General features: G+C 40.7%; 1 protein-coding gene across 1 annotated transcript; it reads right to left on the bottom strand.

Moving 5' to 3' along the window:
- LOC116391418 (RNA polymerase II elongation factor ELL) lies at positions 1-26,163 on the bottom strand. Its single transcript, XM_031861987.1, has 12 exons — positions 26,026-26,163; positions 23,025-23,072; positions 11,867-11,994; positions 11,232-11,386; positions 8,898-9,139; positions 8,209-8,333; positions 6,607-6,721; positions 5,448-5,904; positions 4,872-4,935; positions 4,266-4,437; positions 4,127-4,171; positions 1-3,460 (listed from the first exon to the last, which is right to left on the bottom strand). The coding sequence occupies exons 1-12, from the start codon at positions 26,161-26,163 to the stop codon at positions 3,350-3,352; spliced, it is 1,800 nt and encodes a 599-aa protein (XP_031717847.1). The 3' UTR covers positions 1-3,349.
- Between the last annotated feature and the right edge of the window lie 988 nt (positions 26,164-27,151).

The following is a 27,151-nucleotide window of genomic DNA, read 5'->3' as shown; positions in this document are numbered from 1 at the left end:
TTGAATTCAAAAGAGCTTTATTTTTCATTTAGACTGAGACAACAATACACCTTTTTTTTCTGAAAGCTTTTCTCAAGAGGATGGCATTGTGATAAAGCATCCGCCATCAAAAATTTCAAAAATATATTCCATTTCCCTTTCACCATACTTTAAGTTTTGCTGAAAAGAATGAACTATGCAAAGATGAATCCCATAAAAAGACAAACGCATACAAAGCAATAAATAAACTAATTTGTTCTCCTAGGTAGATCAATGGCAGTGATTCATAATAGGCAACATATCTGATTTCAGATTTCCATTGAGACATTGTGTTCCCAGTATCAACACACCAGTTAAATGCACCGGTATTAGTTTGCTGGACTGGAAATGAAAATGCAAACAAAATCCAGGTCCTTCTTCCAAATATACTTGTATGCACATAGCTTACATTACATTACATTAGTTAAATTGGTGTCCTGGAAAACCTTGCATTTCTAAAATGCTGGAAAATGTCAGTGCCAATACACTTTATACATTTTAAAGGCATCTGATATCAACTTAATCAAAAAACGACGACCAAAGCACTTTGAACATTGGCAACAGTGTGAAACTACAGATGTGTAAATACTGCTGGCCCGAGTTATTTTTTGTTTCCAGAATACCAATGATAGTTACATGCAGAGTGTCTGCTCTTTGAATGAAAAAGGCACCATCAGTAGTTGGCTCCTGCAATAGTAAAAAAAAAACCACAGTTAGCACTTGAGAGGCCCCTTACACCGAGGGTCTGGTTCCCCCAAAACATTATGTCAACATGAATGGTACCATCATCTTCATACATACTGACTACACTGATATTTTGCCCATGATGCATTTTGTTTGATGTGTTTTACAATTGACCAATGCTACTTAAGTGGTGCATGGGAAGCCCTTAAGAATCGGTTCAGTAAATCATTAGTACTTTAAGGTCTCACGGTCTTCATGGTGATATGTGGACGTTTCCATCTCGTCACCATCAAAACACTGTTTCTGTACCTTTCTGTTTTGAGTGAGAAATTTTGTATATCTGAGCAGGCATTGTGATCTTGTCTTTTTTTAACATAATTTCAACCATTCCACATGAATGTCCAGATCCAGTACCAGAACAAAACACTGTTCTTTTCAGTCATTATGACTGATCAGACCTTTCCTCCAGTTGGGTGGAGCTATGTGGCACATTTGCTGAGCTCATCAAAATGCATATTGAACAAACGATTTGTAAAATAGGGTGACCTCTTGTCCTGAGAAGAGATTCAAACAGCCCACAAAAAACAAAAAGATTTTTGTAGCTGTACTCGCGCTTTAAGAAGCCTAGCTTTGATATTTAAAGCTCAAAATCTGGGCTCACAATTCTAATATTTCCAATAGTCAGTGCTAATAAATATTTCTTTCCTTGAATTGTTCATATGTGCCAAGAAACAGCAACTGTTGCTAGTCTCAACTCCTTCAAACATACCAGAAGTAACCTATCAAATGTAAAAAGTAAAAAAAAAAGTACATTTACATTTTGCAAAAGAGCCGCTAAGTATTTGACAATAAGCCCACTAAGTATTTTCATTGCAGAGCACATTATTCTGTAGATATTTCTGCAATTATTCTTTCTTTTGATAGTGGTGTTTGCCAGGATTGGACATTGAATTGTATCCCTTAACAGTTCATGATTATTTGACAGAAATAGAAAATAATTAAGACATACACATGGAAAAGAAAACAAGAACGACACAGACAAAACAACAGCTATCCAGTAACAACTATCCAGGAACTGAAATTCCTTCAAACTTAAATACATTTACAGAAAAGGTCTGAGAATGCTGTGAATTGCAGGTTGAACCAAGAACATGTCTGAACAGGGATGGCGTAATCTTGGAAATGTCTGACGTACATGTTAAGGCAAATATTAGCTTCATTCTCTCATTTTAAGCCATCATTAAGACAGTTGTGAGTGCAGCTACATCGATGCAAACGACAGAGAGAGAACAGAGAACACTGACATTTGATCTATATTGTCTACTTCAGGCTACAGCTAATTATAAGGTGAAATAAAAGCACAGTTTGTGGTTATTCAGATGTACCTGCCTTGGGACAGAAAGCCTAAAATGAGTCTAACAGACCCGCTAGCAGCCTCTAGAGGTCCGCCTGCTCTTTACACCGAAGTGAACCAAAGTGGTATGAACTGAGTGACCGACGACAAATTGTACGGGCCAATTTGTTAAAGGCATCTCTATTGCAATCTATCTAAATACTTCAACCAAAGCAAAATCATAGTAAATCAATGTGGACAGCTCGATTAACACGATAAAATGCCCCGTAAGCTTTTTGAACTGCATGTAGAGTACAAAGTTATGTTTCACAGAGCTTGTAGTCATTCATCTACAGCGTAAATAACGCATGATTACTTACAAACCTGTAACCAGAACACTTGAGAGAGTTGATAATGAAAAGGCAGTTTGTGGTAGGCTACATGTGGGTGAATCTAACACTAGATGTGCTGAAGCACCATCTTGAAACCAGCATTCAGGTACTGGGAGGAGTGGTTTTGTGGCATTCCAACATTCCTTCGAAATGACACAGGACGTTGGCAGAAAGCTACATGGTGAAATTCCTTATGCCCAAAGAACTTTGCATATAATGCTTTAAACTTGTGATAGATTGAGACACATGTTGTACGGTCCCGGTCCTGCAAGAATATATATATATATATATATATTTCTTTTTTTTTATGGCCGCTAACATTTTGTAAGCATGTGGTCTGAAGGGAGATACATTGTTAATGGAGTGACCTTATCTTTGTCAATATGTGATCTTATTACTGTTACAAATGAATAATTAATGCGATTCAGGGTGTTGACTTTCTGTCAGCAAACAGCATTTAAACAGATTCCTCTGTTTGTTAAATATAAAGACTTTAGTAGCATTTGCTTCAACCTAAGATTGATTGTACCATCAATTATATACTCTGTTTTTTAATATAAATCAACACATTTTTTCTTAGTTCTGACGAGATAAAGGATAGATTAAAAATCAAATCAAGCAGGAAGGATCACATCTGCTTTACATTTCAGAAAAATGGATTTGGCTTTCACTTTTACAGCAGAACAGAATCCAGCGATAATCATAGTTGAAACCCATAATGTTAAAGGACAACCTTTGATCACGAGTCGGTGGTCTCAGCCCACTTTTGAAAGAGAACATTGCTCCTCGATTCCATTTACACGCGGAGAAGTAAAGTGAATAGTGTCTCAGCGACTGCAGGACCCAGCTGGGTAGTCTTTGGGTCCATTAGGAGTCTTTTTGTCCGGTCATATTACACCCTGCTGAGGGTAGAAACCAGTTACTAGGAGAGTCCCTGTGCTTGGTCATAATCTGTGATCAGGCCTTTGATATGCGACAGTTTCTGATGGAGGTACTCGCATCGCTTCTTCTCTTCCCGATAACCAGGGAACTTCTGAAAAGAAAAAAAATGGGCACAAGTGAGCTTTTGGTAACGCATGTCGGCATCGTATTAACATCATAACATCATAAACCTCGCTTTTTTTTTTTGGGGGGGGGGGGGGTACTTCAGTGTTTCAGTAGCATAATCAAAGCCCCCAAGTTGCTGTATAAGGCAGATTTTCTCATCAACGGAGTGAAATTGTAATTGCGTCAGTAGGCTAGTTATATTAGGGGATTGAACTATTAAAGCCATGTCCAAAATAAAGAAGGAATGGGTTGACTTGAAGTTAGATGCCAAATGTCTTGCTAAATGACATGGGAGGTTGTCCAGGGGACATGACGTGAGGTGCTTTAATGGGACGTGTTGCCTGAGACAACTATCAGTATAAAAACCTTGACAGAGGCAGAATTACTGACCTGTATAAATTGTTATTCCAAAATACTCCTCACAATAAAATCTAAGTGATGTGGCAAGCCACAATGCACATTCGACTGATGTGGTGAACATATCGATAATTCATAATGTTTTATTCTATTTTTGATTTCTTTTAATTGGTAAATGTTTTGTTTTTTTATCACTTAAAAATGAATATGTTCATATGAGTCTTTCTGGCGTGATGCCCAGTGTATAGTGCTACAAGAGTTGCATGAAATTAGTTCAAATTCAAACAGCTCTTACTTTCTTATACTTTCGGTACTTTTGTAGTATTTGGACCTCCATAAGCTGAAAAGACAACAAAATAAAAGTAGTGTTAGGATGCCATGTATCTGATCAGTTCATTGTTAGAGCAGTTAAAGGCTCCTGGTCCGGACAGTACCTTGTACTCTTGTGTTCCCGGGGAGAGAGTGTTGATCTTTGAGCCCAACTGAACAAACATCTCTGTAATAGCCCCAATCCGATCATGAAGAGCTCTGTATTCATCGTACTCTGCGCAGAAGTCGTCTTTATACTCTTGCCGCTGCTCCAGTGCTGTTATGGCGCTGTATTTTCTGAAGAAAAAAAACAAAAAAACATAAGAAGTTGTTTCTAATTTGTTCCAGTAGATGGCAGTGCAGAACGGTAGAGCCAGAGGCCTGACACGTCACTGATTTAACAGCATGATGTGTTGACCAGATGTATAAATGTAAAACATAAGGTCGTGTGTTTGCTTCAGGGAAGCTTTGTGACAGCTCAGTTAGACATGGCTTTGCTTAACTCTATTTACGTGAATGTTTTGAAGCTGATCCTAACCCTTTTGGGGGTCGGTTTTCTTCTCTCACCAACAGTGGGTTAGACTCTGAAACCTAAACTGCTCAGTGACAAATGATTTAAACAACGATGTATGAGGACCCACTAATGATGAGACAATTATTGTAATTTCATTCCTGAATCATAAATCCCTTTTTGGATTTATAGCAGGGCAGAGAGTGTGTCTGAATCTTACATTAAATAGTCGGGCAGTTCTTCTGCGGAGGTTCGATTGACAGGTGTTTTCTCTCTTTCATGGTCTGTCGATAGGAAAAACACACACACACACATTGAAAAAGAAAACTGTTAGAGTAATCTGCCAATGCAAATGCGATGATGTGCCCATCATATCAAGGCTGACGGAATAATTTATCACTCTTTCCGATTAGAGATCTGATCCAAGGCGAGCAGTGACGTCTGCAGCCCCAGAGTAGGAGGCAATGCTGCCTGCTGACTCGCTCGACCGTAGGTCACCCAGCTGTTTCACAGTCAATCATCAACAGACTGGAGCAGAGCGTGAGGACTGCGGCGCTGAGAAAGTGCTACAATCCTAACAACACTCACTGCTCTTTCAAACTTAAACGTATCAATTGCTCCTTGTTGGCCTCCAGCAGCGACTATAACTCAAACCTGAGTTTTCATTTTGCTTAAGTAAAGAAGATAATGTTATGGCCCAACCAAATAATATAAAACAGACTCATGGCAGCAATAGGAAACATGAAGTGTGAGAAAAACCTTACAGAGACAGTTTTATGGTTTTAAGGCCATTTACCTTTAAGATTTTCTCGGTTCTGCTTCAGGTCTGGACTCGTCTCAATCCAGTCTGGTTTTAAGCGCTCTCGTTCTTTGTCTTTGTGCTTTTTGGACCTCTTCTTTTTATGTTGGCCGTTGGTAAATTGTTGGTCAGTGCAAATGGACGTGTTAGTGTGTGGGGGCTTAGGGCTTAGTGCAGTAGGAGTTGGCTCTGTCCTTTCCCGTTTGGGAATCGTAGATGACCCGCTGAGTTTGTGTGGCGAGTACAGACCATTTGGACTCCCTTGGAGGTGATTGCTAGTTTTGTCGAACTCCAGTTTGATCTGTACTCTCGAGTTTCCATGACTAGAGGAGCTACGAGCCCCATTGGTGCCGTACTCTCCATGAGACGGCGAATGCAGAGGCAAACACTGGTCTAATAGTCTTTGTTTTTTGGGGGTCTGACAGTTAGATGGGTCCGAGGGCAATGGGCGTTTCTACAGGGGGAAAAAAGGAGAACATAGTGACTGATTAGCTTTTACTTTTGAGTGCAAGTTACATGAGATGTGCCAAATGTGCCTGTATCATGTGCATGAATAGATATTTACTTTAAAAGAATAGTTTGACAAATATTTTTAACCCCTTTGTATTAGCAGAGTTAGTTGAGAAGATTGACGCCACACCAGCCAACAGCTGGTTAGTTTACCTTTGCATAAGAACTTGAAACTGCTAGCCTTGTTCTGTCCACAGGTAACAACAGCTCACATGTTAACACGGAATATCTTATTTGTATTATCCATATATATCTTATTTGTATTATCCATATAGAGATAGAGGTGTGAAAACAACAATTCACTGTTTTACGGAGGAGGGGGCGTTGATTGCCGAAAACTAATCTCCGCCAAGAAACAGTGCGTCACACTACATGCGCCAGCTATTGATTTATTGTACGAGACACATGAGAGGGGTATCAATCTTCTCATCTCACACTCGGGGAAGAATGCGAGTATTTCCCAAATTGTCTCACTATTTATTTGATTCCAGTGAGGGCTGAAGCTGTTCAATATAACTTCACGAAGATATAGCAGTTTATCATATTTACTGTAATGTATCTGCAAAAGAGGAAGTGCCCTATCTATTCTCAGTTGTATAAGGAAGAAGAAGTAGCAGAATGCAGTTCATTCAAGGTGAATAATTACCGCAGAGAGATTCTTGGCAGGACTGAGATGTGATGGAGAGTCCCCGGGAGTTTTGAGGAATGAAGGGTTGGACTGGGGACTCTTCAACTGGCTACCGTGGAGAGGCTGAAGTTTCCTGTAGAAAGATTTAGAACACAGCATCTTTAGTTGGACAGTAACTGCGAGGAAAACTGCCTGTAAAGCTAAACAGAAAAAGGCAGTATGTAGGTTATGAAGCTTGCTTTGGCAGATTTATGAGCCTCTGGATGAGCAATTATCATTTATTATGACACGGCTTCCAGAGATAAGACAGCGGTGGCAGCTTTTCCACAGTAGAAACAATTATTGACATAAAAAAAAAAAAAAACTTTTACATTTTATCAAACCTTTTTGTAAGGTTAGCCTGTGTAGTTTGTTTTGTTTTGTTGTCTCTGCTGATGCAGTCTACAGGAGGCAAGCACAAAGACTAAACGCGTCCAGTGAGCAGAACAATAGCAGCAGATTTAACCTCAGTAGGACCAAACCCTCTTCTCTGTTAATCTGCTTCCTACAGCTCCTTCCTCAAACAGACGCTACAACAAGTCACACCCCACAATGGATTCATGCAACCTTAATCATGGCCAGTGTGAGTGGAGTTTGGAACAATTAAACATTACTGTCAATGAAATGAAAGACGTGAGAAAGTCTGAATAAGAAGAATCCACTGCTACAAATGAAGAAACTAGAGCAAATAAATCTGGAGTTGACACTATTTACAGGGCATCACAGTTTTATCACACTTGGCAAACAATTTGATGACTACAATTGTAAGCTTATTGCACTGAGCAGGGGTGGTGAACAGAGTGGATTGTGCAATCAGCCAACAGGACTTGAGCTTTATCCAAAACGTTCATGAAGCACATGGCCTGCATGTTTACTGGCAAGCAGAGGAAATGTATGAGAGAATGAAGCTCACCCTGAAAAGCTCAGCCTTGCTGCTCTGAACCTTCCATTCTAATGCCATTTGGCAACAAGGTGCAGGGAATACTTTCCTGTGCTTTGATGTGTCCATTAAGAGGTTCATCAGTGCAAAGAAGGAGTGATTTAGAAGCTCCCCTTTCAACATGATCTCAGCAGACCTCAACATTAATTAAGTGGCCTTTCTGTATTAACGCCAGCACTGTCAAAATGCATCCATCCCTTAGTCCTTTGCCCAAACAGGTCTCGAAAAAAACTTTAGAGTAGTAGTTTGACATAGTTAGATGAAAAGATGCATACCACTCTCGTGTGTGTGTCGGGTAAATCTAGAGCAACAGTCTGCAGGTGATTAGCTTAGCACAAAGACGGGAAACAGCTAGCTTGGCTCTGTCCAAAGGTAACAAAATCCCTTACCAGGACCTCTAGGACCTCAAGGTGCTGGGTGGTTTATTTTGTTAACCCCATGCTGGGCCAGGTTAGCTGTTACCCCCTGTTTCCAGGCTTTATGCTGTAGCTTTATATTTAGTGTAGACATGAAACCGTCTCATCTAACTGGATCGATTTCCCAAAATATCGAACTATTGCTTTAAAAAAAAGTCATTCCAACTCTCTCAATAAAGCAAAATGAGAACAATGTTTGTGTATTATGGCTAACTCAATACCAACCTGAGCAGGAGCCTATGGATGAGTTGCTTCTCCTCCTCTAGATATCCAGGCCATTCTCTCTGGACGTGTCTGTAGAGCTCATCCTTTAGAGAGTAGCTGTGGTCTTTAGGGTTCAGTTTACCAACCTACAAAACAGACAGTTCCCAATCTAAATAAATCAACAGAAAGGGGACAACAGGAAAAGAGGCCAGCGGAGGTTGTAAATGTACCTCACTGTGTTAACCTGCCGTAACTCCACCTTATATTTAAATAAAAGACCTGTTTGCGACTAAGTGGGTCTGTGTTATTCCGCGGTAAACAGTTTAACCCCACCCTTATACAACTTAATCCTACTGATATAAATCGAGACAAACCAGCCACTTTTAATTCTAATAGTAGTCAGAGCCCAGCTGGAGACACCCCACCCATCACTATCAAAACACAATCTTTTCCTCAAAAAATAATTAAAGCACAGCCCTAATTACTGCTACCAACAGCGGTGGCACAGTATGCCCTTGATGACTGCAGTGGGACCCTCAAACATTGTGAACACAGGAAATATGCCTGAAATAAACTTACTGACATCAACTTTTTATAGCTGATATCAACTCAAGCTAAAAGCACTCAATATTTTGGTATTTTCTGTTACACCTGAGTATATTTCATCATTAGTCGACTGTGTTGACAGAGCTATGTGCCAGATGTCTCACCTCATCCAGTACTGAGGTCAGGTCAGCTTTGTCCTTTGGACTGGCTCGCTCCCTCTCCAACCACAGTAGCAGCTCAGGTTTCTTGTAGGGCTTTAGGGCCAGGAGATGAATGATGCGATCCCTCAAGGGCCGGTGTGCCACAGGGCTGGGAACCAGGCTCCTCTTGTTGCTGGGGGAGTGTTTGTTGCTGCTATCTGAGCCTGATACCAGACCCTGCTTCCTCTGGACCTTCACGCACTTACCTAAAATCAAAACAAAGGGACGCATAGCAGAGTTTCAACAGGAGATTTGTGGAAAACAAGGGCAAGTTGTTGAATCAAAAAGTTATCACGGCAGTAATCCAAAGCTGTTTTGAATGGCCGTACTATTGCCACAACAGACAAAACTAGAGAAGACCGAAGAGATTGTAACTGATCTGATAACAGGACTCAAATACGTTGACGGTATCCTGTAATAGCACGTATCATTGCCAATGCAGTTTTCAGGCCAGTTATACAAATCACACCCAGCTTTTAACATCTTATCTCTGTTATATCTCTCTATTGTCATCTTTACGTACAAGCAACAGATAGCGTACGTGCAACACTTTTATCCCAATTTGAAAAAGCTATTTAAATACCTTGAGCACTTTTCTGTGTCGGTGTCTGAAGGTAGTGTAGTTGCGAGTGGAAAACAGTGAAAAGGGGTTGACAGTAGGGTTAGCCTACTGCTGAATAAACAGAAGAGTATGGAAACTAAAGCAACTAACACAGAGAGGCCCTTTCTTCCTGTTGCAGTACTAATGCAGTTGGACCTGTGCAGGCAGTGCCTATAGATATCTGCAGACCGTAATCTCATTACAACCGTAAGCCATACTTTGGAGGTTGTGGTTGTTATAGGGTTGGTAGGTCTCATACGAGGGGTTTTACAGTACAGTTATACTGTTAAAACGTTGCACTTTCGAAAAGTAATTTTAGATTTCAGTTGTAGCAATATACAATGTTCCTTGTAAGGTTCAAACAAAGTCACTTTAAATAAACTTTGCCAAATGTAACAGTCTTGCAGGAGCTTGTTTCAACATCTAAACCAAGTCATAAAGATTTCATGCACATATCCTTACTGCTCTGTTTGCAATAATGTATCTATAAAATGGAGGAAAATAATTGGAAATGAACGACTTCAAAACATATTATTTTGAAAAACTTTTACCAACTTGTCTGACACCCAGTGTGCACTCATTTCGGCTGCCTATTTGTCAGTGCCTTCTTTCCCCCTGACGCAACTGAACTTTAAATCATACATTATTATCTAATTTGTGGACATTTTTCTACTCTGCAACCTGTAATTGTGATTTAGTACATGGAATTTTTGTCTGATGAGTCTAGCATTACTGTACCATAAAAAGACAGCCAGTCACCACAAAACAACTGTGTGCTCTCTACTGCATAAGAAACGTGCTGTGATCCGTAACCCATTTATTTCTCTCTCTGGTGTCCACGAGAAGGGAACGACAGTCGTGTGCTTAAAATGACATGTTCAAGTAAAACGGGATGTCCTGTCACTGCGTGTTTATAACGTTTGCATTAAGTGCATGCAAGTGCCAGATTAAGTTTATTTTGTAAAAGCCTCTGAGAGACAGCAAAGCGTGGCATGCAATTTGTTGGAGCCCATTTCAACAGCTGGCTTCTACAGCAATTACCCCAAACATCATGTTGTAGCGTTTGTCTACATGTTATCATGCATAAAAGATGACCCACACAAGCACTTAAATCCACAGAGGACCTCTAAATGGTCAGATCATTTATAAAGTTTCAGCATGGTCAATTTAACCGACAATAACTCTAAAAACGCGACTCAGACAAGGTGACGGCAATGAATAGAAAACATGAATTGCAAGTCGAAGATCCTGCATGTTAGGCCCCGATCATTCCAGGTTAAGCGTGGCCTCTTCTTTAGATGATATTTAGAAGTATTTCATCAAATGAAAATTAATTAAATTCCAGTCAGTGTAATTACATTTTAGGCAAAACTTCATCAGCATGAGACTTGTTAGCGCATACTTCTGGCAAACTCAATCACATTAATGGTGCTGGCAGGCGAGCTGGCACAGCGCCTGAGCAATCTGGTCAAAATGAAAGGAAAATTACAAGACAGAGAGACATCCCTCTCGCATGAATGATTGCAACGCAGCGCTTTGATCAATTATGTGATAACTTCCACACCATATGGCAATTATCAGTAGGATAAAATGTTGAGAAGCAATGGTTTAGAAGCTTTCTGGGAACATGGAAACTCTGGTTATCTGTCCTTGATCCCTACGTGCTTGAAGGATGTAGATATTAAGCAAAAGCTTACTTGGCCCCGGCTTTATCTCAATTGCTGAGCGGCTCCAGATGTCCTTCTCCACCTGAGACATGCGCTCCCGGGTCGTCTGGTAGGAGTCATCTGTGGCACAAACTGTGATCTTGTCCTGAATGCTGCCCTGGCCCTCCAGGTGTTCCCTGCCCTCCCTGTGGGGAGACGAAAGGAGGAGAGAGAGTTTATGTTTAAGAATTCTCTGGCTCGGCTTTATTAACAGGCCATTTGTCAAACGCAAGCACTGGAGATTCTTGCTGTCATACAATCCTTTCTGATGTTGTGTGACACTCACATAACAGGTTCTGTGAACTGTGCCTTGCTTGTAAATTCTTGTCCTGTGTTATAAATCATCTATAAAAGGTTAAAATCGAACCCTTTGACACTGCAGCCACAAACACTACCTCTCTGTTCTCAATTATTGCCGGTCACACCTTTGTGGTCAGTTGCGACATGACAGCCTTTTGGTGTTTTTGTAGTCTTGTTTGAATATAGCCTGACAGTGGTACTGTCTGTTGTTGCACCGAAGAGAGACGCCACTGTTTGGTGAGGCCCTGCGGCCAAAGTCTGACACCAAATTTACTGCAAATTACATCTGCGGTCGGACTGTGGAAAGAGTTATGTGTGCTGCTTACCCCGAGACATACTGGTGAATGCAGTCGAAGCTGGACTGAGGCTTGTCTTTGCTGTCACTGGAAAGGTAGAACGAGAAGACTCTCAATCCATCAGGAGATTCAGGTGTTGGCGCTGGGATCTTAACATACTGTCAGGACAAATAAAGAAACAAGCAAAAAAGAATTTAGAGGAGTAAAATATCTTTATAATGAAAATTGAAAATAATTATTCATTTTACAGTGTTCTCTAGCACAGTGTTTCCCAAACGTTGTATTCCTTGAGAACCCACTTATTAAAAATGACAAACCATCGAGACCCAATTCAGAATAATTCTAATCTATAAATTGTGAGAGAGGAGAATTTGTGCAATATACGTTTGATAAATCACAACTTTGTTTTATGCATGTGTTATTAAAAACGTATACACTTAATAAATGAGACCAAATAAATACATTTTGGCAGAGTTAACAGGCTATCTCATTCTTTTCATTTCCTTTCATCAGTTAAACAAATAAAACAAATGGTAGCCTTTCGTATTAGATACAATTGTATAAGTACGCTACACTTATCTGAACAAAACAAACATTCAGGCTGGCTAGAATGTGTACTGCAGATATACATTTTAAATAAAAGACAATGGAAGAAATTCTGCAAATTGATTTGGCGAGCCGAATAACATCTCCTGCGAACCACCTGTCTTTGGGTCTGACTGAGCTCGCACACGCTCACATGCTTCAGTGTACTGTATCTGCTCCCATTGCTAATTTGAGTCATGTGTTATGTATATAAGCATGTTTTATTTTTCCCCAGATCTGATCTGATTCAATGTAATCTCAAATTGGGAAAAACGCTGGATAAAGTAAATCAACAAAGCAGCTTCTTTTATTTAAACCGATTAGAGCTAACTTGACTCACTGTTTTTCTTTTTCTTTTTGATTTTTCACTCGATAAATGTGACCTAAATAATCTTCCACTTGGGCCAATCACAGAGGCTACATTGTACCTCCCAGGTCAGGGATGATGACCTGTAGCCTGTCATGGGGGGAGCCTGTCTGAAAGGCAAAACATAACAATAGTATAGCAGACAGCTTTTTCACTTAGACGTTAACCTCCTCTGTCACAGACTGTCCGCCGCTCCCTAGCAACAAACAAGCCAGCAGGGTGAAGTCTATCTCTGTCAGCAACCTCTTACATAAAATGACCCAAAAACCTACTTCCCCTAAAAGGACAATTCAACATAGAAAGTCATTAACCTACAGGTAACATGCCCTTTAAAACACATTTGGCAGGGGCTCTCTTCTACACCGCCTGCAGCTGTGTTTCAGCCTGAAAATGGACAGTTTAGTACTTTTGTTGATAGTGACCTAGATCCAACAGAAGCCCTGTGATTATCACCCATTCTTTACAAGCATGAACACGTGCTTACTGATGAATTGTTCTTAATGTCAGATGTCTGCAACAGCTCACACCACACAGGACCTTTTTCAACTGCAGGTCTCAAAAACAACGACAGTCAGGTGTACTTGAAGCTGCCTCTTTAGTTATCAGTCATAAGTGATTGATTATAAAGTGACTGGCCGAGAGCACAGTGTCCCCGGCAGATGTGGCAGGCAGGACTATAGCTGTCACAAATGCCCAGTCATGCAGCAAAGCCATAAGCATTTTTTTGCAGCACGGAGCCAATGAACAGCTCCTCGCCTCGACACCCCTCCTCCTCTTCTAAAAACCCAAATGCATGCTATTCACCCCACCCCCATCAGCCTCCAGCTTCCCTTCATGTGCACAAGCCCACCCATGTCAACACAAAACGCAAAGCGGCCCACAAGGCCATGAACACTTAAGACACACAGCTGACCATTAATTCTGACCTATTTATGTCTGACCGTTCTCATGAAGTGGTAAAGCCGAGTCCCGCGTACGTCTGCTTTGGGTTTTACGCTAATTAAGGACGATCAACCAAAAAAGCATCAAAGTGAGCAGAGACAAGAGGCCAGCCGTGTCCTCAGGACCTATTACTTTGTTAAAGTAGTAGGAGCTGCGACCACAATTAGAAGCAACAAGTCACTAAAATGGGGTTATTGACGTGGAGGAGGACACGCAGAAGAACTGCAATTGAATTTCTTTAAAAACGGCAGTCCTGTTAAACAAAAGATAGCCTGTGATGAGATGAGAGCGAACATTTACACATTTAGCATCGCAATAATGCCACCACGTCCCCTCTTTCAGTCGATGGCAGCAGTATGAGCCCCCTCCAGTCATGCATTAGTTTTGCCCGTCACCCCGTCCATGCCACCGTGCACACTTCACATTCTAATTCTAATCAATGTCACTCAGGTCAGACTGTTCAGAGGTCGCCCCCGTTTTATTCACAGCTTCCTTCTCAAGCTACATAACCATATGTCCTTTAACCCATTAGTTCCCAGTTTCTGACTCCTAAAGGAGAGCCTGTCGGTCTAACATCAGGTTCACAGACAATAACAAAACATGAGACTCTAAATTTGAAACTTCAAGCACTAGTTTTTTGGAAAACCGCTGATTCGCTTTCTTGCCGAGAGTTTGTTGAGAGAATTGATACTCTCATCACATGTCTGTACGATAACTATAATGCTTCAACCAGCCCTCAATTAGCTTACTTTAGCACAAAGACTGGAAATGGGGAAATGGATAGCCTGGCGCTTTACACTATGCAGGTAACAAAATCTGCAAACGAGCACCTAAAACTCACTAATTGGCATGTTATATCTGGTTTATTTAATCTGTACCGAAACAAAAGTGTCTCAAACTACTACCTGTCTTTTGGCAGAAGATTTAATGCAAACATTCCTGTAAAAAGTTGCTTTTAAACCAATCTTGGGAAAGTTTGACTGAACATCGGTCCCTAAAACAAATAGTGTTACAGTAGAACAGAATGATCCTTAAGTCAACAAACTGAGTCAGAACTGTCAGTTACAGCGCAATATCTACATAAAGTTGCCACAAGAGCTCAACCAATATATTGGCTGATTTAAACTAATTCCAGATATTTTGGTATGGGTGTATACAGTATGTTGGCCAATAACAAAGAAGACATGTCAGTGCAGAAATGCCAAAAATTATGTTTTAGGTGACTAAGACATTATTGGCCATTATCAGATATCTCTCAAATATTGATATCAGCATCAACAATTCAGTATCAGTCAGGCTATTGTCGCCACCCTTCGGCTGCTGGCCATACCAGACCAAGTACTGCTGTGGCTGCAGAACACCAGAGTGTGTTGCATTTAACAATGGTGCTTTTATTGCTCTGAGTTGAAGTTTTCTTTTGTAAGCGGAAGAATGTATTCTTTCTTCTTTTTAACGTTATATTGTTTTGCTTTAATGGTCTGAACCCACTGGTAAAAACAAGTAAAGTTCAAATCAAATGTGTTTTATTAACTAATGGGTCATTATTAGACTTTCTCCATCCGTTTGGTGGTGCATTTGAAACCTTTATGTGTTTTAGGAGACACCCTCCTTACTTGATAATCATTATCACTTCAGGAAATAACATATTCATGACCTCGTTTCCTGGTCAGTCAACAAGAACAACAAGAACAACAAGAGGAACCTACTCAACAACATTGTTGTAGTCTGAACAACAAGGGATTTACAGATTTCAGCATTAAACAGTGACCATAGAATACACTTAACATCACAACCAAATCATGCAAAGTGGCCAGTGTTACCATCATCCCACTCAGCCTGATTGAATTAACTTTGACTTTTCATGTGTTTAGTCAGTGACACCATTGTGCCCACAGGTTTGTGATCCTGACGCTGCTGTCAGTCAAGTAGTAGGTGCAGATTTGCATGGAGACGCTGAGTCATAGACATCTCCATGTGGAGCTTTGCTCTGATCCCCTGAGGCCATGTGTTTTTTTCGTGTGTTGTCGTTTTGCCTTCTTTTAGGCTGAGGAGGCCTCACACTCCCACAGTGCTGATGCAGGGAGAGAGGTCAAATATCTAGCTGATGGGTTAGGCTCCATGTTAACAGAGAGAGAGACTTTGTGGAATCACCATGTACACACATCAATGAACAAGCAACAATATAAGCAAAGACACTGAACTTATGATGCTCAATTTAAATATGAGTCACAATAAGTACACACAGAAGCTGTCATAGTGGCTAACAGAGTTCAGAGTTCAGACTCTGCTAATAACAGCTCATAGAAATATATACTTCCAGTACTCTCAGTTCAAGGACTGGTGAGTCATGGACACATATCCAGACAGAAAATTGGTTCAAGTGCATTTTTGTGTTACATGCTTATTAATGGCCACATCAATACTTGTATTGTATGGCACACATACTGTATACCGTAAGAGGGTGATCATGTTCTGGGACTCTGAGGCACAAAATGAGTCTAATCTTATTATGTATAAACAGAATCCTGCAAGTGACTCCTTCACGAAGAGGCAAGTATTTTTTTTAAACTCAGTTTTACTCAAGTTCTTTTAATTAAAAAAAAAATGGCATTGTAGTTATTAAAAATATATTTACATTTTCAATTATATTAAAATCTTTTCTGATGTATAATTTGAACGTGCTATTCCTACTGTTGGAGTTCTTAATTTTATGGAAATAACTATTAAATCAGTGTTATTTGTCCAGCTCTGAACCAGGGAAAGAATAATTAAATTGCTTATGCTCCATAATATTTTAATTATGATTGTGAGAATCCTTTAATCTGATGATGAATTAATCTGAGCAAAGCTTAACGGGGTATTATTGTCATCAGAGTGTACTAATACCACGTGTCAGTTACATACAATTAAAAAGGAACAGAGTAGTGAGAGCTGTGTGCATGATGTAAGTAAAGTTTAGCCGTTGGACAGTTACAGTAAAAGACCCCAAATGGCATCAGAACAGCAATCCTTAACACCTCGTCAGTGTAGCCCCCCATGGGGCGTACGGGCTGGTACAATAACTGCCTCTGTGGCCTCAGCCCAGCCACATCTGTTACTCCAGGCCCTGTGTGTTTGGAGATGTCAAATACTTTCGGGCTGTTGTAAGGTGTGAACTGGACTGGAACAGAAAATCTTGGCAGGGGGCTCAGCGGCTGAACAAGAACAAAGGACACCGCCAGTGATGTCCTTGTAAAACTTCATCTTTAACTCCCCACGGATGTTTAACCTGCTCATCTTTGATGAGGTTAAACAGAGTTCTTAACCCTGCTATCTGGAGAGGAAGTAAAATGCTTCACTAAAGAGATCTACTGTCTGGTCCAGTCCAAACATCTGCAGGGAAAGACGAGAGGATCGTTTCTCTCTGTTTTTCTTTTCTTTGCTCTCCAGATGAAAGCAAAAAGGCAAGGTTCCCAGCTTTGCTATTTGGCATGGCAACATTGAGATGAGAGCAGGCGCCTGGATATGTGATTCACTCTGAAGCCTGTGCCTCCTGCCCCTGTCTGTACTGACACTAGTTACCATTGTCTTCTCATCTGAGCCTACTCAGCCATAGCTGCTCTGTGAGCTGCCCGTCTTTTGTTCTAGCTTCTTCCCCCACAAAGCTGAGTGCAATGGCCTGTCGGGCCGCCTGGATTATTCATGAACAGCGGGGACGTGTGGCTGTGTGTTGTTGGAGGGTAAAGGGAGGGATTGGGGGTTTGGGTGTTAATGGAGGGAGGGAGGGGAGGGTGGGAGGGTGGGTGGCGGTGGCTCCCAGTAGAACCAGTGCATGAGGGATGGCCCTAAAAAGTCTTCCTTTTGGAATGTGACGAGCAACTCAGCAGAGAAGAGGGGGATGGATCCTGGTGTGAGCAAGTGTATTTGTTCCTATTTAATTATATAAAGGTTTATATGTTGGTGCAAAGTTCAGATTATACATCATATAATGGACTCCACAAGTTGAGGCATTGACAGTAGAAAACAGTCAACTGTCAGCCATGTTACATTGTCACATGCAGACAAGCAAGTGCAGTGTTTCAGAAAAACGCAGGGGTCACATTATTTATGCTAATTTACTGTCCCCGAGCTTTCTACAGTATGATCAACAATTCCACTGTGACTCATTTGTTAAAAGCAAACCGTATGACATCCCCTCTTCCAGTCTACATCATGCTTTCAGTGAGCCTTGGATGGATGTGGTGGTTCCTGTGCTTGAGGATCTATTCATCGAGGGGGGTTGGTAGAGACAGGAAAGCAAAGAAAAAGGGGGGTGGGGACTGACGGGAGTTCGTGCGGGGATATGGGGATGGGCAACTGACGAGCATCCCCCAAGGTACTGCCTGTTATGCCAAGCAGAATCAGTCTTTTTCCAAGAGGCTGGGGCTAATCTGTCAACCTCAACAAACACTCTCCGTCTCCCCTCCCCCGATTCCCCACCCCTCCTAACTGTAGGTGCCTTCCTCTTTAGGGATGGAGGTTTTTAAAGCCTATGTTAAATGTTAGGCCACTTTTTCCTCTATTCGCAATATGTGAGGAAAAACTACAAACAACAATCACTCAGACTGTGTTTTTCTGTGAATGGATTCCCCCATCTAAACCGTGCCTAATTTGCATTAGATGATGCCAGTTAGGAAATTCCTGTTACACGCTAGTTATTAGACCCCAGACGCACTGACACCAGTAATGTGTTTCCCTTGTTGACAACTACCCTGTTTTACTGCAGCAATCCCACAAACCACTTGGAGCATTGCACTATACTCCCATTACTTGGAATTTATGTCCAAACCTGATAAAAGAGGGGGAAATCCAACGCATGCATAGAGATGTGGTGTGTAAAATCAGGTTGCAAAAGGTGAGCAGAATAGTGCACTCATTGTGCTCAAATGCAAGTAACATACAGGTGTAAGAAAAGACAGGTATGTGTTTATGTTTCACGTGGTTAGCTTTGAGTTTAATAGTATAGTAAAAGTAGAATACATTACAAATGGTCCCTGTTGACATCAAGGCACACTATGCTTTATGTGGTGGACTTGTAACTTTAGAGATCATAATGAGACCGTCCTTTTTGTGCAGTGTGTATCTTCCAACACAAGAGAAAACAAAAAAAAAAGATTATTTAAGCCTGTTAAAGCCGTCTGTCTTTAGGGTAACAATACCTCATGGTGTTAGTTTCTTGGGGTTAAGCTTCCTCTCGACTGTACACAAAAACACTGCCCATGCTTACTTGCAATGTTGGTATTTATCATATCCGGTCGTGCCGCATTTAAATCTGAGGATAAAATGTTTGTCATAAGACTCCTCAGAGGCCAGTGTATGAACTGTTTCCTTATTGTCAACATTGTTTTCTTTTTACAATACCAAACGACTTATTGAATGTTAAAAAATAACAGGTTTGCTATGATAATCTACATATTTAAAGATCTTGACGACTCCTGGTTTGAATTCATTTAGATGGCAAAATGAGGTTAGTTCTCTTGAACGATGTAAAAGATTTTGCTGAAATTAATTGAGTATCTTGCGATGTGAATATTATAGAGCTACCGACTTTTCTGTGAACACAACAAACAAGAAAACTGACTGTGAAATGCACACTGTCACACAATCCGCCAGGGTCTCCACAAAAACAAGACATTTTAAGTAAATGAGAGCACCACACTGCCATCAATTACACACAGCATAATTAGCATTATATTTAGTCATTCCTCCGATTTTGATTCTGATGCCAATACCCAAATAGCCTGTGGGGTGAATGAGCACACAGAACATTGTCTGTTGCATTTCCTTGTCAAACAGCATCTCCATTTATTCCCCCCCCCATTCATTGTCTCTCATTTCATGTCAGTGGTAATATGTTATGGTTGTTCAAATCTTTCAAGGCTTTGCTCGCTGAGTTGTGGGATAACAAGCCTGTTACTTAATAATCAATCAAACAGGCATTTTTTTTTTTTCAAGCAGTTATTTAGATTTTTTCTCGCTGCTATTTCCAGTTTCCCAGGGTGACAGTTCCTTTTTTCGTCTTTAGGGTTCCAGATTATCTTGGAATGTAAACAAACAACACAAAGTCACAACAAGAACACACAACAGTGTGTGCGTGTTTCCACTGTTTCTAGTTTTTTTCAGTTTTTTGTGTCCAGTTTGTGCCATTTATTTCTAATCTTTTACAGCACTCTTGCAACCGTTGTTGGAAGCAAAAGAACACAATAATGACAAAAGAGCTAAGTAAAGAAAATTCCTCTTTTACTGAAGGATCTCATGAGGCTTGTTCCTAAAATATACGGTATGATCCAAAGATCCAGATGCCAAATAGCTCTGCATAAACACACTCGGCCTCAGACGAGCGGAGAACACAGAGACTCTTCCCTCGCTTAACACATCTGGATGAATAGAGCGGCGTGTGCCCTTTCAGGAACACGTGGGACAACTCTCCCTCTCACTGCTATGCCACTGGGAGAGGAAGGCTCTCAAACCACATTCCTGTTATTGTTATTCTAATTAGCTTCCAGGAAAAAAAAAAAAAAGATGTGTGCATGCACACATACACACTTGCACACTGCAAAAGCTTATTTGCAGTGCGAGCGGGAGGTGAAGCAAAGCGGCGAGGTGGCGGGGGGTAGAGTCAGAGCAGCCGTGTGTGAGATAGAGGCCCTGATGTCTCCCAAGGATTCAGCCAAGACATGGGGTGAAATGGCAAAATAATCAAGAGGGCCGGCGGGAGGGAGCCCAGGGGAAGCTCAGCCTTCACACACAGTCGTCATGAGAATATCTTTAAGAGCACCTCTACATTCCCCTCATCCCAACACCGCTGCCTTCATGTGACAGCTGTGCACATAAATACAGACAGGGCCATAAACAAGAACAATTACTCTGGCAACTGCAATTCAACATTCATGAACTGAGGAGGAAACGAAACTGATTTCACACCCGACACAGCGTAGAGTATTCAAACGCAATGCCCATGTTTACTACAGCAGCATTATGTTCAGTGGTACAAAACAATGCTGAACCACTCAATGCCACAACTTTGCAGTGTAACAGGTTAGATACTGTGCTCGCTAACCCATACAGAAGTTTGAGTGGAAATATCAAGACAAAGCAGTATGAAAAGCACAATAGCAATGGACAGAACACATAATCAATATGCACCCTGCAGCTTGTATCTGATAAATAACAACTAGCACAAGCTTGATTTCTTACGACACAGATATAGATCATGCCAACAAGCAGGCAGCGTCACAAGTACTGAGAGAAAATAAGCACTACGATGTGAAATTCATGGGAACCCAGGCCATGCTCTGAATATATTCCTTAATCCCTGGTGATTATTTCAAAGTTATCCAGAAACCTATTTTCTTTTCAATTTGCAGCTTTTACTTCTCTAATTTCGTCATAGTTGCATCACAGACTACACTTTTTTTTCCTTTTCTTTCACTGCTCTAAACGCTAGTTATTGATAACCCATTCGGTTCACTTTCCTCCAATATATTCACGTTTTAAGTCTGTTTATGCCTCATTTAGGCGAGTAAAAATAGAGTTTAGCTAGATTCAAAAGCAGAATTTATTATATTGTAATTTGTAAGTTTCACAGTTGCCTTGAACAAGTTTTCGAGGCATCGGGAGAGCCTGTGTCTTTCATCGCATGACTACAAGCTTGGCAGACAATTTACAATAGTCGGGATAAATGCTGCAGGGTCAGAGAGAGAGGCAGCCGAAAAAACCTCAGCGTGCTATTTCTCGATATGGAGCCCTGGCCCCTGATGCCGCTGAGCCCTGGAGTGATGCCAAGACAGTGATTTGAAAAATTCCTCTGGTTTTTTGTGGCCCTGCAAGTGCCCCTTTACAGGAAATGTGACATGAGCGAGGACAAAGATCAGAGAGAGGCAGTCGTGGCTTCTGTGATGGAGCTCTGCAGCTGGCACCTGACACAAACCTCTTCCCTCGCCACACATGACATCCTGAAGCTCACGCTGCTTTTGGGGAAGAGATGAGCTTCAGCAAATAAAAACTAGCTGCATCTGTGATGCTTTAAACCACCAACCTGGAGACACAGATACTGGTTATCTCCTCAGCCTGTTTTATGCCAGACTGCCATGTTCACCAACAACCTCCCCCCACTAACGGCTTAATCTGGCCTCCCCCACTACCAATGGTTGCAGCTACCTCATTAATGCCCAATCGTCCAGCTCGGGGACTATTGTCAGAGGGGGAGGGAGCTCGTGCTCGAATTCCGCAAAGCAATTTGAATATGTAATGTGCCAAACGTGATATAATCACCAAATCCTATTCAGTGATTAAAGAACACTTAAATTGCACTCACTTAACATTTCTTCACAGAAAGACTCTCATAAGCAGGTTAATCTGCTGCTCGTTTTACAGACGTTTCATTACATGTTTACATTATTTATGTTTCGGACACATTTTGCTTCCTGCCAGGCGAAAAATTCCACCGCTCATGTATCATTCCCGTATTTCAAATCTTTCATGTCTGCATGGAGACACGGGGGCTCCCTGGGGTTCGCCAACCCCCCCTATACCTCCTCCCCCTCCTTGAACAAAGCCTCCCCAGTTGCAAGCCTGACCCAGTAACCTGGCTAGCAGCCTGGGGGTATAGCGTACCCTGTCTCCGGGCTTCCAGGGTCCGTGTGAGCACACAGGGCCGGCATTTCTGTACAGCGCAAAGTCACTTTCGTCAATGCAATCGGCTCTTGCAGGGATTAGAACAGCTCCTTTTAGACGTGGCCGATTTTGTGGTAAATGTGTAGCAGCCTAGCAGGCAGATCCAGGGAGGGTGTAACAGTGGCCCGGATAATCTGGCCGGACACATGCATCTTTCTTCTTTACAGACCATTTACAGGAATGCCCTCTTGTTTTTAGTGCCAAGTATTTTTGTAGATGACGTACTTTGTCTCTGTATGTACTCATGCACTCCAGGCTATTTAACACAACAACGTATAACTGAGCAAAGTAGCGACACCTTTCCATCAGACTTTGGGCTTCTGGTGCATTCAAAGCAGCCCTATACCCGCCGCGTTGATCGCTGGATGTCTCTGTTTCTTTTAAGAAAGAAAACAGTCCAAGGCAACAAAATAACCACCAACAGAAATGACAGTCGGTGGATTTTCAACCTCTTCGTGGATGCATGCAAGCGCTTATCGAATGCTTAAGAAACAAATAAAATGTGCAGAAGAACTGTCACAAGTGAGCTCCACAGCAGATTGCAGTTAATTAGAGCATTCAAATTCTCAGGTATTAAGGAGAGAATGCTAAACATCTTACCCCCTGGCTTCCCTTGAAGCAAATCGCTGGCTGATTCGATAGTGATGCCTGAGGAGAGAGAGAGAGAGAGAAAAAGAAGAAACTGGTCACTGATTCAGGAATCATGTTTAATCGAATGGACAGCTCATACATTATGAGTGAAAATATGTCGCCAGTGTTCCAGCTCTGCTCAGTGGGTTTCTGTAGATAACAGCAGTCGGGTTTGATTAGACAAGGATTGGTAAACTTTCCTCGTTAAATGCCAAAACGTTGCCATAATTGCCATTGCCCATCCGTCTTTGCCCTGATGAATTGCTGCCCTATTTCTATATCATTAAATCTACAGTTCAGAGGTTTCTGGCCCTAATATTCTGAGGAATGTGTGTGTGATCTATCAATCCATCACCTACAGACAACTTTGCTTGTGTCAGTCAAAGTGACTTGTGTGTTTCAGCTGATTTTCCCTCTAAATGAATAAAAGCTACAACAGATCCCAGAGGAAAGACAAAGCTACTTCTGAAACAAGTTGTATGTTTTTTTAATGCACTTTTTATAAGCCCTGTGTGCTGTGGTTTATAACTGCAGTGCCTTCCAAGACCACCGTGTTATGCTCCACAACATCATATTGTTCTTTTACCCCCAACTGATAAATAAATATTAAAATCATAAAATATACCTGCCTTTGAGGCAACATGATACATAGTTAATAGATGGAGACATTTATCTGTGAAGTACAGCTGTGCCTGGGATTGACAGCGCTCTTGATTTATTATTAATGGTTTGGGGAAATGTCTTCCCTATTGAAGAGAATTGTTCAGACTTTCTTCATCATCCGATTGCTTTAATATTGAATGGAATAATAAATAATAGCAACACAGCCATAGGGAAAATATGAATAAAGAAGCTTATTTTTATATGATAATTTGAAATATTACAACAATTTATTCATATTTTGGAGTATTCACTGCAGCTGAAACAATATGCCAGTTAATTGGTACCACTGTCTAATAAGTTACCTTTTACAAAGGCCGTGTAATAGCTTTATAGATGTCAGTTATAGGTTATGTATTAGTAATTAGTATTAATAAGAATTTCAATGTTGAGGTTGCCACGTTGTGACAAATACCCTTTGCCACAGTAAATTTGTCAAAATCTTTTTTATAACTGCAGACAAGATGACGTATTAAAGAGTGAGAAAGCCATGAGTACTATTACAGGATTACCAGCATTTATAAATGCCTTATTACAAAACAGAAACAATAAACACTAGCCAAAGGGATATTTTACAACCTGGCCAGTCAAAAGTTGTAAGTGATAGATGCCATCACTCACAATAATAAACCTTAATATAAGGAGTGTCTTTTTAGATAGTGGTACAATTTACGGAATCACAGGATCAATAGAAAATGAATAAGCAACTGTTTTGATATATTTGGACTGTTCGTTAGACGAAACAAGACGTTAAAAGGAAATAATGTAAGCTTTGTGAAATGTGTGAAATGATTAGTCGATCAGGAGAAAGTTACTCTGCAACTATTGTGATAATCGATTGATTGTTAAAGTCATTTTTTTAGCAAAAGCAGCAAAGTTCCACTGGTTCTGACTTGTCAATAAGTAGTATTTGCTAGTTTTCTAAGTCTTACATAAAAGTCAATTGAATATATTTCACATTTGTGTAATTAAGATTATGGCATTTTTCTGTATTTTTTGTAATTTCATAGAGCGAAGAATTACTCAATTACTTGAGGAAATAATGGACAGATACATTGTTGCAGCTCTAATTTGATACAAAGTATAAGAACAGTTTATGAACAAATCCCATCTAATAACATAAACTCTTTCAGCTTCAGAGGCTCCTGAGGACAACATCTCAGTGGGAGTCCAGCGGTCTGTAACAATATTTTCTATGGGGTGGTCTTTCACTTGGAGACGTTTTGCAGTAGCCTCTCCTGCCTGCCTGCTCCGGCCTGGAAGAAGCTGTCAGGCTGTGTGAGCTCTGGAGTTTACTCTGCTTCACAGACCAATGAGCTGCGGAGCTGGGCGGGCTTCCAGGCGTGTAAAGGGCAAAAAACAATAATACACAAGAGCACAGCGACAACTTGTCGAGCCCTGCCACCGAGCCCGATGCAGACTATACAGCTCAGTCTTATATCCACGCTTTTTTTTTCTCCCACTGTGGCAACACTTACAGTTTTTGTTTAAAAAAACCAAACTAAACAACTAAAAACAAATGAACCTCTAACTGCAGTAATAACTGTGGGACTTAACTGACTTATCAATCACTGCTCTAGGAAAGACCATTTGGAGAGACTAAATTATCTTGATCTAATGGACCATAACAGCAATAAAACAGTCTCCGGATTCAGAGCAGTCGAATAATTCGCTTGGTAGCTTGTTCATTAATTTATTCACGTGAGCAAAACGAGCTAAAAAAAACTGCCTTTTTTTAAACCTAAAATGACTGAAAATCATCTGTAGTCGCCTGTACTCTAAATAATGAATTTTAAATTCAATGTATGTTTAGAAAAGCAGAGAAAACAGCAAGCTTTCAAAGCTCAGGGCACAATCGCAAATCATATGGGAACTTTAATACCGGTTGTTTTTTTCGGGAGATTAGGCTTTGGTAAACAAGTAGACATGCACAATTGAAAAATAGCCCGAGCCTCTTCTTTTCCGCACAAAACAATTTTTACTCAGGGCTTACAGGGGAATTTAATGAAATCCTTTCATTCATCAAAGCCTATTGAATTGCCTGTTATGATCATAATTAATAAAGCTTAGTCCTCTACTGTATAACAGCCAACATCATGTATCAGCCACCAACACGTCTGTCGATGTGATCTGAGCTGCTGAACTATTGAAACTATACTTTTTATTCTACCAAAAGGGAAGAACAAACTGCGTTTCCAAATTGGGATTTTTTTTTTACAGTTCACGGAGTTGGGAGGCGATTCAAGAAAATGAACATATAGCTGAAACAACACACACAAGCTCCAAAGTTCAACACGGTGATTTGTCCTACCTTCAGGTTCTGGTAGCCTTCGAGGGTCCGGATGGCAGTGTCAGTGAGTTTGACGTGATAAAGAGTTTGATTCGGGGTGTTTTTGTGGATTTGGCCACAGGAGAGCCCATACCGATGCTCCTGTCTCAGCGCTGCCATTTCTACAACTGAAGACTATTGGCGACATACTGCCTGCTACGTCACGGAGGAGAGAGGCTGTGGGCGGGGCCGACACACACACGCACACACACACACGTACACATAGAGTCAGTACGACGTAAACAAAACTATTTTACTTTCGCTTCACAACACACACTCGTTGACCATTTGTGCCCTCAGAGTTTTGGTCCAAGTTGCAATCCAACCGGATTTTTAGTAAATACACTCGATGTGTTCCTGCAGCACACACAGGAGGTAGTATTAATACACCTGCATGAACATGTACGAGTGAGAAATCGATGCCACGTTGGAAACATTAGTATTTGTTTGTTTGTGCAAATAAGCATCGTATAGTAATTGTAATCAAATCAAAACCATTTAAAACTTTATGTATTACTGAACTATGTCAGTGGTGGAAGAAGTGGATCATTTGAAGTACCAATAAATAAACACAACAAAATAAAAGTACTGCATTACATGTAAAGAAATACTGAAGTTAAAGAGGTATTTACAAGAAAACCTTATGTAGCAAAAGTGCTTATTACATTATCTAAATTTATTTTGCAATTATTTTCATCACTGATTTATCTCCCAATTATTTTCTCGATTGATGAGATCACAAAGGATTATTTGATTCTTGTCTTTAATTAAGATGTTAAAAATAATGCCCCTCGCAACTTCCCAGAGTCAAAAGAGACATAATAATATGTCCTGCTTTCGCTGACCAGCAGTCCACAACCTAAATATATTCAGTTTACACACAAAAAAGAAGTAAATCTTCACATTTCAGAAATTGAGAAGGTTTGGCATTTTTGCTTAAAATATTACAAAAGTAAGCAGAAGTCAAACAGTTTAATGAAAGTACCCAAGTATGGTAAAAGTATCTCAACATTGTATTAAAGCACAGTACTTGTGTAAGAACTTCACTTGCGGTTTGTGTATTATTTCTCTGTGTCAGAGAAATTTAAAAAACAATATGGAATTTGAA

The sequence above is a fragment of the Anarrhichthys ocellatus genome, unplaced genomic scaffold (assembly GCF_004355925.1).
Source record: "Anarrhichthys ocellatus isolate YVR2014 unplaced genomic scaffold, GSC_Weel_1.0 scaffold2, whole genome shotgun sequence".
Taxonomy (NCBI): domain Eukaryota; kingdom Metazoa; phylum Chordata; class Actinopteri; order Perciformes; family Anarhichadidae; genus Anarrhichthys; species Anarrhichthys ocellatus.
This window is presented reverse-complemented; position numbering and strand designations above follow the sequence as displayed.

Coding starts and splice junctions, on each gene's coding strand:
- LOC116391418 (XM_031861987.1), bottom strand. CDS start 26,163: ATGGCAGCGCTGAGACAGGAGCATCGGTATGGGCTCTCCTGTGGCCAA. Junction 11,995..23,024: donor GCTTCAAGGGAAGCCAGGGG/GTAAGATGTTTA, acceptor TTGTCCTGACAG/TATGTTAAGATCCCAGCGCC. Junction 11,387..11,866: donor ATTCACCAGTATGTCTCGGG/GTAAGCAGCACA, acceptor GTCTCCCCACAG/GGAGGGCAGGGAACACCTGG.